Source organism: Aethalodelphis obliquidens, unplaced genomic scaffold (genome assembly GCF_003676395.1).
Source record: "Aethalodelphis obliquidens isolate GAN/ISIS:26980383/991018 unplaced genomic scaffold, ASM367639v1 scaffold3, whole genome shotgun sequence".
In the NCBI taxonomy this organism is placed as follows: domain Eukaryota; kingdom Metazoa; phylum Chordata; class Mammalia; order Artiodactyla; family Delphinidae; genus Aethalodelphis; species Aethalodelphis obliquidens.
The window spans coordinates 14,844,067-14,857,695 of record NW_020837947.1 but is presented as its reverse complement, the minus strand read 5'-3'; the positions used below and the strand labels follow the sequence as shown (position 1 = coordinate 14,857,695).

Here is a 13,629-nt window from a genome sequence, read left to right as displayed (position 1 = left end):
TGAGAAAGCATAGTCAAGGCTTGGCTGAGAAAAATAGCCCCAGGCCTCATCTGCAGGAGGATGAGTAACAGTCACAAGCCAGGAAGCTCCAGAGCCAGGGGGCCAGGTTGGGGATGGAGTGTAAGGAACGTGGCCTGGGGAGTATTGAAAGGGCGCTGCTGACCTGCTGTCATAGGCATCACCTGCATGGCCCAAGTTGGGCCAAACTGAGGGGACAAGGTAGTTAGAACTATCTGAAAAAGTTAGCAAATTACAAACATGCTGATTCTACAGATAATAATCATGTGTGCAGGTAAGATTAGAAGAAAAATAACGAAATAGAGAGTTGTGAGAGTGATACTTTTTTTCTATTTCTCAGGCTGTCACATTCTATATTGTTCTGTTGCTACTGTGTGTTTTATTCCCTGCCTTATTCCAAAGTACATTTGATATGGTACTATTTTCTTAATTATAAAACAGTGCATAAAAGTACATGAAAAAAGAAAACCAAAATAAGGAACCCAGTCATTAAGTCCATCAGAATTGTTTCACTCTTAACCTGAGAAAGGAAGAATTTGCAGTAGAAAGTCTGTGCAAGTATTCTGTTGTCAAGTGGAAGACTGACATTTTCTGATCTTCGGATTCAGGCTATATAAAACATATCCTAAGCGTTGTAAGGGTATGTCATTAGCAGAATATTTTGTTTATTTGGAAAGTCCTTCAGTACTGCAATGGTTGTTTGAAACAAGTAGAAAGATGTTTCCGTTTCATTTTATAGTTCAACCTTCACCTGACTGGGGACATCCATGCCATCACTGCTGCTAATAACTTGTTGGCTGCTGCTATCGACACAAGGATTTTGCATGAAAATACTCAAACAGATAAGGTGAGAAAGGCTCCTTGTTTTAAGATGCCCAAAAGGCCATTTTGGGCATCTTATCCTGGGATTCCTGGATTAAGGAATTCATGAAAAAACTTTTGGAGTCCGAAAGTTCTCTGAAATTCTATTCAAAATGTTGTGAATTGTATATATGTTCTTATTTCTTAAGGAGAGGATCTATACTTTGGTAAGTTTCTCAAATTAGTTTATGACCACTACCAGGTTATTGGGAGAATTATGCTAGTTGCTCTTTTTAAGCCAAATTGTCTTCAAGACGAACCTTTAGTTTTAAAGGTAATTGGTAGACAAGTTCTCTTAGTTTTGCCCATGGGTGTAATCTCTGGTCTCTGCTAAGGGGGTTGGAGAGATATCTTTTTAAGATTCTGATGTTACAGGCAGCTATCCTAGATGCCCTGCTAAACAGGTCAGACCCCCTTTTTGGGCCTCAGGGCTGTAGGGTCTGAGAGGTAAATCACACACCTGAAGGGGACAGACTACTAGATGCTAATTCCTCATAGACATAGGACATGGATAAAAGTGGGAATTTCTGACACATTTTACAAAGGTCCTAACATCCTCCAACTAAACTAACTCCCTAGTGAGTTTTTGAAGCCAAAAATAAATATAGAGATAAATTTTAATTTGGTAGTTATAAGGCTGTAGATCAAGAAATGTATTTTCATACAAACTCTTTACAATGTGCATTATTGCAGATCTAGTCGAATTTATTAAAATGACAGAACTTCAGTCTAAATTGTTTACATGAACCAAGAATTTTAATAGGGTCTGTAATCTAAACAGTTTGGTTATAAATGTAATGAACTTCACCATATTCTGTAAATTGTCCACGTTCATGGTTGGCCCTTAAACTTTTGTGAGTTTTGTTTTTATTTTGCATTTCTAGGCTCTGTATAATCGACTGGTTGCTTCAGTGAATGGTGTTAGAGAATTTTCAAAAATTCAACTTGCTCGGCTGAAAGTAAGTTTCTAGTTAATGGTTCTTTAAAAAGAAAATACCCTGGAAACAAATCAGAAAAATTGTCAGGACCAGAAATTTTGAACTTGATTTGATTTTGGTTTTCAGATGCTTTTTTTAGATATTGAACTCTAAATAGACAGAACAATGTAACAGAGATTGCCCAGAACTAGATGCCTGAGGCCTTGATCCTGCACCAAAAAGCAGGTGGACCCTTATAGACGTCAGCTTCTTCATCTATAAAATGAGAGCACCACTCTGCTGAGAACTCTAGTCAACTAACAAATGAAGATTGCCAAGAGTCTTCCTTTTCATGACAGTTCTTAATTTTCTAAGAAAGACTTTGAAAATTCATCTATTTCAGTTTTTATTGTAGCAAGATTCTAAGATTGTATTTGTGGATGTGCTCTTAATTCTTATCCATTTTACCATTTTCTAGTGCTCTTTGCTACTTAATGCCCTACTTCCCTTTGCTTTTTTTCAGACTAAAAAATAACTTTAATGGTATAATCTACAGCCACTGGTTGGTGAGAATTGGTTTAAAAAATTCATCCCCTGGCTTCTTACTGAACCAAGTTCAGTTTGTTGAGAATAACGCACAATATGGTATCCTCAGCATCTCCAACGTTTATAGTTTGTTTCCCAGATTCTTTTCTTATACTTTATCAAAAACCACTTTGTTAGAGTGTTTTCTTTATAGAAAGAGATGCTTTAAAAGTTTTAATTTTTTTCTTGTGGAATTAGAAATAACTTGAAAACGTAGACATAATCGTTACTTAAATTATTGGTAGGGACTTCCCTGGTGGTGCAGTGGTTACGAATCTGCCTGCCAGTGCAGGGGATACGGGTTCGATCCCTGGTCCGGGAAGATCCCACATGCCTTGGAGCAACGAAGCCCGTGTGCGACAACAACTGGGCCTGCGCTCTAGAGCCCGCGAGCCACAACTACTGAGCGTGCACTCTAGAGCCTGCGAGCCACAACTACTGAGCCCGTTTGCCACAACTACTGAAGCCCATGTGCCTAGAGCCCATGCTCCACAACAAGAGAAGCCACCGCAGTGAGAAGCCCGTGCACTGCAACGAAGAGTAGCCCCCGCTCGTCACAACTAGAGAAAGCCTGTGCGTAGCAGCGAAGACCCAACGCAGCCAAAAATAAAAATAAAATAAATAAATAAAAGAGGAAATTGTTAAAAAAAAAATTATTGGTATTTGTATCTGAAAAGAACAACTAGTGAACTGGAGCATCAGTTAGATGGAAGTTTTATGCCCCTTCTGTGCATGGCATGTGGTGACTACGTAGAGAGCCTTAGGCTATGACAGACGATACGGCACTTATTCTTTGTGTACTGTCACCTGTTATTCGAAGGGTGTATTATTACAAATACACCCTTCGAATAACAGGTGACAGTACACAAAGAATGTCTCCCATTTTAGGAGGTGTTTGGATCCATTCATTTATGAGTTGGACTAACCTACCATTTACTTGAAGTTCAGCTTAGTTTTTAAAAAGGCTTTACTAGTCATGGAGAAGGTAAAAGTAGAGGGATAATTTGGTTACGTCTTGCTTTTTATTCCTTCTAAAACATATTTTGTTCTTCTTAATCATTAGAAACTGGGAATAAATAAGACTGATCCGAGCGCTCTGACAGAAGAGGAAATGAGGAAATTTGCCCGTCTTGACATTGACCCCTCCACCATCACGTGGCAGAGAGGTAGGTGCTGGTGGCTAGATGGGGAGGGTGACATATCTTCCAATTGGAGCTCTGCATAAATGCCCAATTGTATTTCTTGCCACTGTCTTCCTAGCTTGCGTTACATAATCCCTCCATTTATTTCCGTCACTTAATTTACCAGCCTCTTCTCTCATCCTTGCCTCCTATTTAGGAGAAAAAGCTGTACCCTTAGCTCATCCCATTCACCCCATCTCTTCCAGATTTCCGAGGAAAATTACTTTTCTCCTGTCTCATCTCTGGCCTCCTGTATTCTCTTTGGGGGTAAAAATGTCTGTGTCTCTCCCCTTAATTGTCCTGCTGCCCTCTCTACCCGCCATTCTGATTTCTTACTCTCTTCTTCCCTATTCGGGGTCTTTTGTGTCTCCATACAAATTTTAAGATTTTTTCTTCTAGTTCTGTAAAAAATGCCATTGGTAATTTGATAGGGATTGCATTGAAGCTGTAAATTGCTTTGGGTAGTATAGTCATTTTCACAATATTGATTCTTCCAATCCAAGAACATGGTATATCTCTCCATCTGTTTGTGTCATCTTTAATTTCTTTCATCAGTGTCTTATAGTTTTCTGCATACAGGTCTGTTGTCTCCCTAGGTAGGTTTTTTCCTAGGTATTTTATTCTTTTTGTTGCAATGGTAAATGGGAGTGTTTCCTTAATTTCTCTTTCAGATTTTTCATCATTAGTGTATAGGAATGCAAGAGATTTCTATGCATTAATTTTGTATCCTGCAACTTTACCAAATTCATTGATTAGCTCTAATAGTTTTCTGATGCCATCTTTAAGATTCTCTATGTATAGTATCATGTCACCTGCAAACAGTGACAGTTTTACTTCTTCTTTTCCAATTTGGATTCCTTTTATTTCTTTTTCTTCTTTGATTGCCATGGCTAGGACTTCTAAAACTATGTTGAATAATAGTGGTGAGAGTGGACCATCCTTGTCTTGTTCCTGATCTTACAGGAAATGCTTTCAGTTTTTCACCATTGAGAATGATGTTTGCTGTGGGTTTGTCATATATGGCCTTTATTATGTCGAGGTAAGTTCCCTTTGTGCCCACTTTCTGGAGAGTTTTTATCATAAGTGGGTGTTGAATTTTGTCAGAAGCTTTTTCTGCATCTATTGAGATGATCATATGCTTTTTATTCTTCAGTTTGTTAGTATGGTGTATCACATTGATTGATTTGTGTATATTGAAGAATCCTTTTATCCCTGGGATAAACCGCACTTGATCATGGTGTATGATCCTTTTAACGTGTTGTTGGATTCTGTTTGCTAGTATTTTGTTGAGGATTTTTGCGTCTCTATTCATCAGTGATATTGTTCTGTAATTTTCTGTTTTTGTAGTATCTTTGTCTGGTTTTGGTATCAGGGTGATGGTGACCTCATAGAATGAGTTTGGGAGTGTTCTTTCCTCTGCAATTTTTGGAAGAGTTTTAGAAGGATGGGTGTTTAGTTCTTCTCTAAATGTTTGATAAAATTCACCTGTGAAGCCACCTGGTCCTGGACTTTTGTTTGTTGGAAGATGTTTAATCACAGTTTCAATTTCATTACTTGTGATTTGTCTGTTCATATTTTCTGTTTCTTCCTGGATCAGTCTTGAGAGGTTATACCTTTCTAAGAATTTGTCCATTTCTTCTAGGTTGTCCATTTTATTGGCATAGAGTTGCTTGTAGCAGTCTCTTAGGATGCTTTGTATTTCTGCGGTGTCTTTGTAACTTCTTTTTCGTGTCTAATTTTATTGACTTGAGTCCTCTCCCTCTTTTTCTTGATGAGTCTGGCTAATGGTTTATTAATTTTGTTTATTTTCTCAAAGAACCAGCTTTTAGTTTTATTGATCCTTGCTATTGTTTTCTTTGTTTCTATTTCATTTATTTCTGCTCTGATCTTTTTTTTTTTTTTTGCGGTACGCCCGGGCCTCTCACTGTTGTGGCCTCTCCCGTTGCGGAGCACAGGCTCCAGACGTGCAGGCTCAGTGGCCATGGCTCACGGGCCCAGCCGCTTCGCGGCATGAGGGATCTTCCTGGACCGGGGCACGAACCCGTGTCCCCTGCATCGGCAGGCGGACTCTCAACCATTGCGCCACCTGGGAAGCCCCCAACATCATTTTTAATTACCGATATGAATATGTTCAGCATTTTATTGGGAAGTCTACTACCTTTTTTTTTTTTGGCTGCATTGGGTCTTCATTGCTGTGCAGGGGCTTTCTCTAGTTGCGGCGAGCAGGGGCTACTGTTTGTTGCGGTTTCTTACGAGCTTGTAGTTGCGGTGGCTTCTCTTGTTGTGGAGCACGGGCTCTAGGCATGCCGGCTCAGTAGTTGTGGCTCGTGGACAGTAGACCACAGGCTTAGTAGTTGCGGCGCACGGACTTCGTTGCTCCGCATCATGTGGGATCTTCCTGGAGCAGGGCTCGAACCGGTGTCCCCTGCATTGGCAGGTGGACTCTTAACCACTGCGCCACCAGGGAAGTCCTAACTTTTTTTTTATAACTAGGATTAATTATTACTATACCATTATATCTGAAATGCATAGTCAGCTTTTTCAAGGCATTTGTGAGTTTGTGTTACTCTTTAAAACAGTTTTGTGAACAAAAAATTAATGTAGGTGGAAATCAGTATTTTTTTTAATTAATTTGTTTAATTTATTTATTTTTGTCTGCATTGGGTCTTCGTTGCTGCGCGCAGGCTTTCTCTAGTTGCAGTGAGCAGGGGCTACTCTTCATTGTGGTGTGTCGGCTTCTCATCGCGGTGGCTTCTCTTGTTGCGGAGCATGGGCTCTAGGCGCACGGGCTTCAGTAGTTGTGGCTCACAGTCTCTAGAGCGCAGGCTCAGTGGTTGTGGTGCACAGGCTTAGTTGCTCTGCGGCATGTGGGATATTCCTAGACCAGGGATCGAACCCGTGTCCCCTGCATTGGCAGGCAGATTCTTAACCACTGCACCACCAGGGAAGCCCTGGAAATCAGTGTATTTTAAACCTAGCATGGGGATATGCTAAAAAAGAAATTTTTACACAAGAAATTTTCCGCATCTGCATTGTGGCTCCAGCTGAGGCAGCCACCAGAAATGGGGCCACCTATTCCTAAGTGGGTCTTAGAAAAAGAAAGGCTACACAATCCCTCATATGTACCCAGGGCCACCTTGCAGATTGCTTTCTCCCCAAGAAGCATGAAAGGACTGAAGCATACCATAGTTGCAAATCACTTTTAATGTGACTGATAACGTTAAAAAATTACTCCAGATAAATACTAGAATTATATTATTGTTTAGGGCACTAAAGTGCTAATTATTGCTATAGACAAGCCACCTAGGTCAGAGGAGTTTGAATGATGTTTGATAGGTAGTTTGGCTCTTATTCCCATGAATTAATATAGGAAATAGGACTCTCCATCAAATAGATTGAGGTCATTTAATAGTAAGGTTTTGGGGCTTCCCTGGTGGCGCTGTGGTTGGGAGTCCGCCTGCCGATGCAGGGGACACGGGTTCGTGCCCCGGTCTGGGAAGATCCCACATGCCGCGGAGCGGCTGGGCCCGTGAGCCATGGCCGCTGAGCCTGTGCGTCCGGAGCCTGTGCTCCGCGGCGGGAGAGGCCACAGCAGTGAGAGGCCCGCGTACCGCAAAAATAAATAAATAAATAAATAAAAAGTAAGGTTTCTTTGTTGTTGTTCTTTTTTTTACAAACAGTATTGGCTTAGAGCTAGAAAGAGTATGGCCTTTGGGTGAGATTAGATGCTTTTGTAATTTGATAACTGCAGAGGGGACACTCAGTGACCACATGGGGCTAAAAAACTCTTCTGAGACCATAGATGTCGCATATTGAATGCTCGCCTCTTCCCTTTTATCCTTTGTAAGAAATTTAACTCGTGGTTGTTTTCTCCTATGCTTCCCGTCACTAGCTTGAAGGCCTCATAAGTGCGTGGTAACAGGGTGGAACTGGGAGCCGATAGACTATTCCAGAAACACATAGTATAAGCAGAAGAAACAGTGGACATCAAGTCATTTTATTGTTCCTCGAAGGATGTGAGCCCTGCTTTTCTGAGTGTCAGAACCCCTGGGGCCTCACAGGCCGTTAGACTAAAGACCAAGAAGCCTCAGTCTCCAGGGAACTGACATCCAGTTACGGGTTCCCAGCAGTCCCCTACAGCCTTGCAGGGAATCAGTGCACTTCTGCCAAAGCCAAAGTAGTGGGCCTAGCCTCGATGTCCTACCCTGTATTTCCCGGTCCCTGAGCTGGTGCTGGATGTTTAACAAGCCACTAGGAACACTCTGGATGCTCCTCAAAACAGAGCGGTGTAGTCCTAAAGGGACCGTATAGGGCAAAGCGTGAAAAACCAGATCTCTCCCCTCTGCAGGGTCCCCCCTCCACGCCTGCCTGCACTCTCCATCTCTCCCCTTGCCAGTGAGCGCCTTCCATCAGAGAATGATGTCTTGTCCACCTTTGTATCCCTGTACAGCTCTCGCAGGACCTGCCACAAAATTGGCCCTCAGTAAATAGCCCTGAAATGAATAAGTATGTTTCTCATTCCATCTTCACCTCTACCACTTAGAGGGCAGGAGTTCCGTATACTAACTTAGCGTTACTTTCTGTTACCCATCTTTCTTGTGTATCAGAATTTAATCTTCACATTTCTTTTATGTATCACTGTCATTTCACACGTCTTTCCATGGACATCAAAAGCCTGGTGAGACGCCCTGTTCTGCCAGGGCTGAGCTAATAAACGCACAGGTGGCCTTCTGATGCCGCTGATTATGGTGGATCTTACTAAGTTTTTTTTTGTGGGGGGGGGGACGGTTCTTGTTTGTGTTTTCTTTGCTAAATAAAAACCAGCTGAAATACCAATAAAAAGATCACAATAAGATTGTGTATACTACACGTGAGAGTAGGAATTATTTTTACTTTATATGATTCTGCACCATTGGTCTTGGGAATAAAGTACTAGCTAGTGAATAGTAGTGAGAGGCATTCCTTTCTCTGTATGCCCTCTGCTTATGCCTTAAAGTCATAGAGAGGTTTCTGTGTGCTTGAGGAGGGTTGCCTGGGTGCCCGTATGAATGTGCGGTAATATGAATGTATATATGTATGTGTGAGAAAGGAGAGGGTTTGTTTGTTTTTGATTTTGGGAGTTTTCTTTGGCTGCGTTGGGTCTTCGTTGCTGTGTGTGGGCTTTCTCTAGTTGCGGCGCGCAGGCTTCTCATTGCGGTGGCTTCTCTTGTTGTGGAACACGGGCTCTAGGCGCACGGGCTTCAGTAGTTGTGGCATGTGGGCTCAGCAGTTGTGTCGGCCCCCGGGCTTAGTTGCTCCGCGGCATGTGGGATCTTCCCAGACCAGGGATCGAACCCGTGTCCCCTACATTGGCAGGCAGATTCTTAACCACTGCGCCCCCAGGGAAGTCCCGAGAGGAGAGTACTGTATGTAGAGAAAGAGGCCGGCGGCGAGTCAGGGAGCAGCAGAGGCGGGCGAGGCTGGCACGTCTGTCCATGCCTTGTGTGTGGAAGAAAACGTTCACAATTTCATCCTACAGATGCTTGTAGTCCCCAAATACACAATTCCCGCCACCGTTTTGGTCAGAGCCATGTTAAACATTTAGTAAATTGGATCTAAGCTGTCAGTGTGGATGGCTTGCTGTTTGATGCAGTATAAATTATTAGTGAAGTCTGTGTCCCTCTGGCTTTACTTTCTGGCATTGTAGATTTGGTTTCACAAACAAAATGTAAATCGGTGCAATTCATACAGGCCAGTGAAAAGAGTAAAGAGAATTGATACTTACTCGAATCATCATTGACTTCTCCCCCCACATATACTGCTTTTATTTATTTGGGGGTTTTTTATATGGTAAAATATACATAGCATATCATCTTAATCATTCATAAGTGTGCAATTCATGGCATTAAATATATGCCACTAATGGCATATAGGCCAAGGCTTGGGATGGTTACACCATCACCACTAACTACACCCCAAACCTTTTCATCATCCTCAACACTCCTCAATAATAAGTCCTCACGTCCCCTCAGCCCCTGGTAGTCACCATTCTACTCTCTGTCTCTATAAATTTGCCTATTCTAAGAACCCCATACAAGTGAAATCATACCGTATCTGGTTTATTTCATCATGCATAATGTTTTCAACGTCCGTGCATGTTGTATCGTAATATATCAAACGTTCACTCATTTTATGGCTGTATAACATTCCATTGTATGTCTATACCACATTTTGTTTATCTATTCATTTGTCAGCAGACACTTTGCTGTTTCCACCTCTTGGCTGTTGTGAATAATGCTGCTATGATCATGGGTATGCCATAGCTGCTTCCAGTTCTGTTGGATATATACCTGGAAGTGGTGGGTCAGATGTTCGTTCAATGTTTAACCTTCAGAGAGACTTAATTGGCTTCTTCTTGTGCCTCAGGTTTCAGTGTAAAAAGGACACTCCTTCAGAAATGCTTTTCCTTACTGCCTGTTCAAAACGGCACCCCACCCCAGACCCCTTCCCGACACACGCCGTCATATCCCCTCCTTGGTTTCCTAGCTGGGTGATCCCTAGTTTATTTGACCCCTTTCTGTGATCCTCCCACGGGATCATCAGCTCAGGGAAGCCAAACCTTAGCTCTTGCTCTCTGCTGCCTCTGCAACACCCAGAATAATGCCAGACACACACTGGGCAGCCAGTCCCTGCTCGTTGATGCTCTGTTCTCTTCTCTTCCAGTCATGGATACAAATGACCGATTTCTACGAAAAATAACCATCGGGCAGGGAAACACAGAGAAGGGCTTTTCTCGGCAGGTAGGTGGTGTTTTCTCCAGGGAGGACTCTGCTCTTGCACTTAAAGCGGCCCAGAAGCTGGTTCTCCACATTTCTCTTCTTGTTCTTCCACCCACAGTAACCAGTGGGCCCCTGATGAGTCAAGGTATTTCTTCCAGTCCCTCAGCAGGACTGGGAAATCATCGGGAGACAGAAAGTCTCCAATATTATTTTGCCATCCTTTTTCTGTGTGATTTTAGTTGTGTTTCTGGTAAGAGCCATTCAGGGTATCCCTTGAATATACGTTCTAACGTATTTTATACGTTAGATATAAAATAGTACGAACCCACCCAGTTCGTACTATATCTGCATAACAACTGAAAAATGAAAATCTCAGACACATTACTCACGTTTCATAAACCAAAGAATAAACACCCAGTTATTTGGCTTACTAGCCTGAGAAGTTGTTGAGGATAATGTCTTATTACCCAAATCCAGAAAATGTAGAAGATAGATTATGATGTCCACCTTCATCTTAATAGGTCTCCAGGATGGGGTGATGGTGCTTAGTGAATATAAATTCATTCTATGATTTTTCAGCCAGGCCTAGCAGGCCTCTAAATTATTATTTTTTTAGTAAACTTTATAGCTTAAGACACTTTTAGATTTATGGCCTTTACATTGTTAAGTTTTTATTAACCTAAAAAGAATCACTCTTACTATAGTATTCAGTCCTCATACCAAATAGACTTTTGGATCTTTTGAAATATTTGAATTAAAAAGTGAACCTGAACAACAAGGTCCTACGTTATAGCACAGGGAACTATATTCAATACCCTGTGAGAAACCATAATGGAAAAGAATATAAAAAAGAATGTGTGTGTGTGCGTGTGTGTGTGTGTGTGTGTGTGTGTGTGTATAAAACTGAATCACTTTGCTGTACAGCAGAAATTAACACAACACTGTAAATCAACTATACTTCAACTTAAAAAAATTAAATTTTAAAAAGTGAATATGGGGATTGAATCAAGAAGACAAGCTAAGCCCCTATTCCATCCCTCCTCCAAATCCTGAAACTTGCACACACAGACAGATTTCAAATAGTCAGTATCCTTGCTAGAAAACTGGAGTCATGGCCATACTCTTTGGGGAAGCTTCTGAAAGATAGGAAGATGGAATTGGATGGGTGGAGAAAAGCACAAACCAAAATATGGTGGAAGTATTGGAGGGGGTCGCTAAATTCAAAGGCATTAGATACCCTACTTCTCAGATACAGGAGAGGGATGGGGACAGCTCCCAAAAAAACTGGTGCACAGGCACCTTCCTGGGACACCTGTGTTGAGACACAGCCAGTGGTACATTGGTCTCAGCGTTGGGGCCCAGCCGTGGGGGGCGGCTCACATCAAAGTCACAGATTCGCTTGTGTACCGTGCTTCCTGGCTGGCAGTGAAAAGCATCTGGTGCAAGGAAAAGCAGTATATTGTGACACTTAGGAGAGGGCAGCCTTTTGTCATTTGCACAGTGGGCAACCTCAGGACTAATCCTGTGAGAGACTGCAGGACGGGAAGCCAAGGAGCAGCATGTCCTATGTCCTACTCTCTTGAATGTCTAGAGACAGGGTGAGATTGTCAGAAATCAGGTCCCCAGACAAGGAGAAGGGAGCATCAAAGCCAGGAATCGTCTGTATTAAAGGAAAACACATATCATGAACAGGGACACCAGACGCAGTAAAGAGAAGCTTAGATGCCCTAGACAAGATTGCAGATCAGATGGTGGCGGGGTTGGGGGGGACTTTGAAGAGATTACCATCAGTATTCTCAGAGGCTTAAGGGAACTGTCCTACAAGGATTGAGAATTAGCTGTTGTGGGAAAAAAATGGGTTAAAATCTTGGAAATAAAACTGTAGTGTCAAAGTAAAAATCCAGTTAGTAGATTGAATAAGAATAGGGTTAACTGAATGAGAGAGGAAAGTTCAATCTAAGAAACTCTCTCAGAACATACTACCAAAAGGAAAACCATAGAAACTATACAGGAAAAATCAAGAGACATACGGGACACACCAAAAGGAAAACCATAGAAACTATACAGGAAAAATCAAGAGACATACGAGACACACCGAGAAGTTCTAACACTCATTTCAAGTTACCGGTGAAAGTAACAGAGAATGTAGGGAAGACCGTATTTGAGGAAATAATAAAAAGGGAATTTATTGACTTTAAGGAAAATTTAGAATTTTCATATTAAAAGACTTAACAAGTGCTGAGCGGCATAAATGAAGTAGACTTACACCCAGACACGTAATGTTGAAATTAAGGGTAAAAAAAAAAAATTCCAAAGAGCTGCCAGAGAGGAAAAAAGTCTTGATGAGTCACAAAGGAGTAAGATTCAGATTGTCATCAGACTTCTCATTGACAGCACTGAATGCAAGGTGACACTGGGAAAACCGATTTGGAGTTCTGAAGGAACAGGATTTTCAATCTAGAATCCTTGAGTAGAAAGAAAAAAAAATTTGGAACAGAAAATACAAAATAAGCTGGCATAAGTCAAACACAGTAGTTTGGCCTAGTAGAATTGGCACTGACATAAAAAGCAGAAACTCTAACGAATAGATAATAAATAAATAAAAATTAAAATTGACATAAATAAAAATTTTGACATAAATAAAAATTAAAATCTTCCATATGGAAAAATGATTTACAAAATCAGTAAAAGACCAGTAAGAGTCTGGGAGAGGTTATTCGCAGTATAAATATAACAACGGGTTAAAGTGCCAAGCATAAAAAGAATTTCCATAAATTAATACTCAAATACTGCTCTCAGTAAGGCCTTCACTGGTCACCTTCTTTAAAACTGCACCTGCCTGTCCCCAAGCTCCCTCTTTCTTTCCCTGCTATCCTTACTTATTTGTTTATTTTCTGCCTCCCCCCACTAAGATGTGAGTTTCATAAGGGCAGGGGTTTTGGTATGTTTTGTTCACTGCTGTATTCTCAGTGCATAGGACTTTGTTACATAGGAGTAGTAGGTGTTCAATAAATCTATACTAAAGAAATGAATAGGATAAGTAGAAGATAATAAGACTTATCTATGAGCTCATTAAAACATAAATAAATTAATATTAAACGTTAGTGAGGATGCAAAGAAATAGAGACTTTTATACAGTATTAGTGAGAATATAAATTGTAAAGCCTTTTGGATGATAGTTTGTCAGTATTTAAAATTTGAAATGTCAGAACAGTTCTAACTTCAGGACTACAGATTTTTCTTAAAAAGAGGGGACTATTTACTCAGGTACAAAAAAAAATCTATAATATAGGATACTAATTGCAGCAT

At 41.2% G+C, this 13,629-nt stretch overlaps 1 protein-coding gene across 5 annotated transcripts in view; it reads left to right on the top strand.

Annotated features, from left to right (window-relative positions):
• MTHFD1L (methylenetetrahydrofolate dehydrogenase (NADP+ dependent) 1 like) overlaps positions 1-13,629 on the top strand; it is a 194,147-nt gene that overhangs the window by 56,845 nt on the left and 123,673 nt on the right. For all 5 annotated transcript variants that reach the window (XM_027083497.1, XM_027083510.1, XM_027083501.1 and 2 more), the window contains 4 exons: positions 758-865; positions 1,764-1,838; positions 3,445-3,547; positions 10,265-10,341. In XM_027083497.1, the coding sequence (XP_026939298.1) occupies positions 758-865; positions 1,764-1,838; positions 3,445-3,547; positions 10,265-10,341 (363 nt within the window). The remainder of the gene's footprint in view (positions 1-757; positions 866-1,763; positions 1,839-3,444; positions 3,548-10,264; positions 10,342-13,629) is intronic.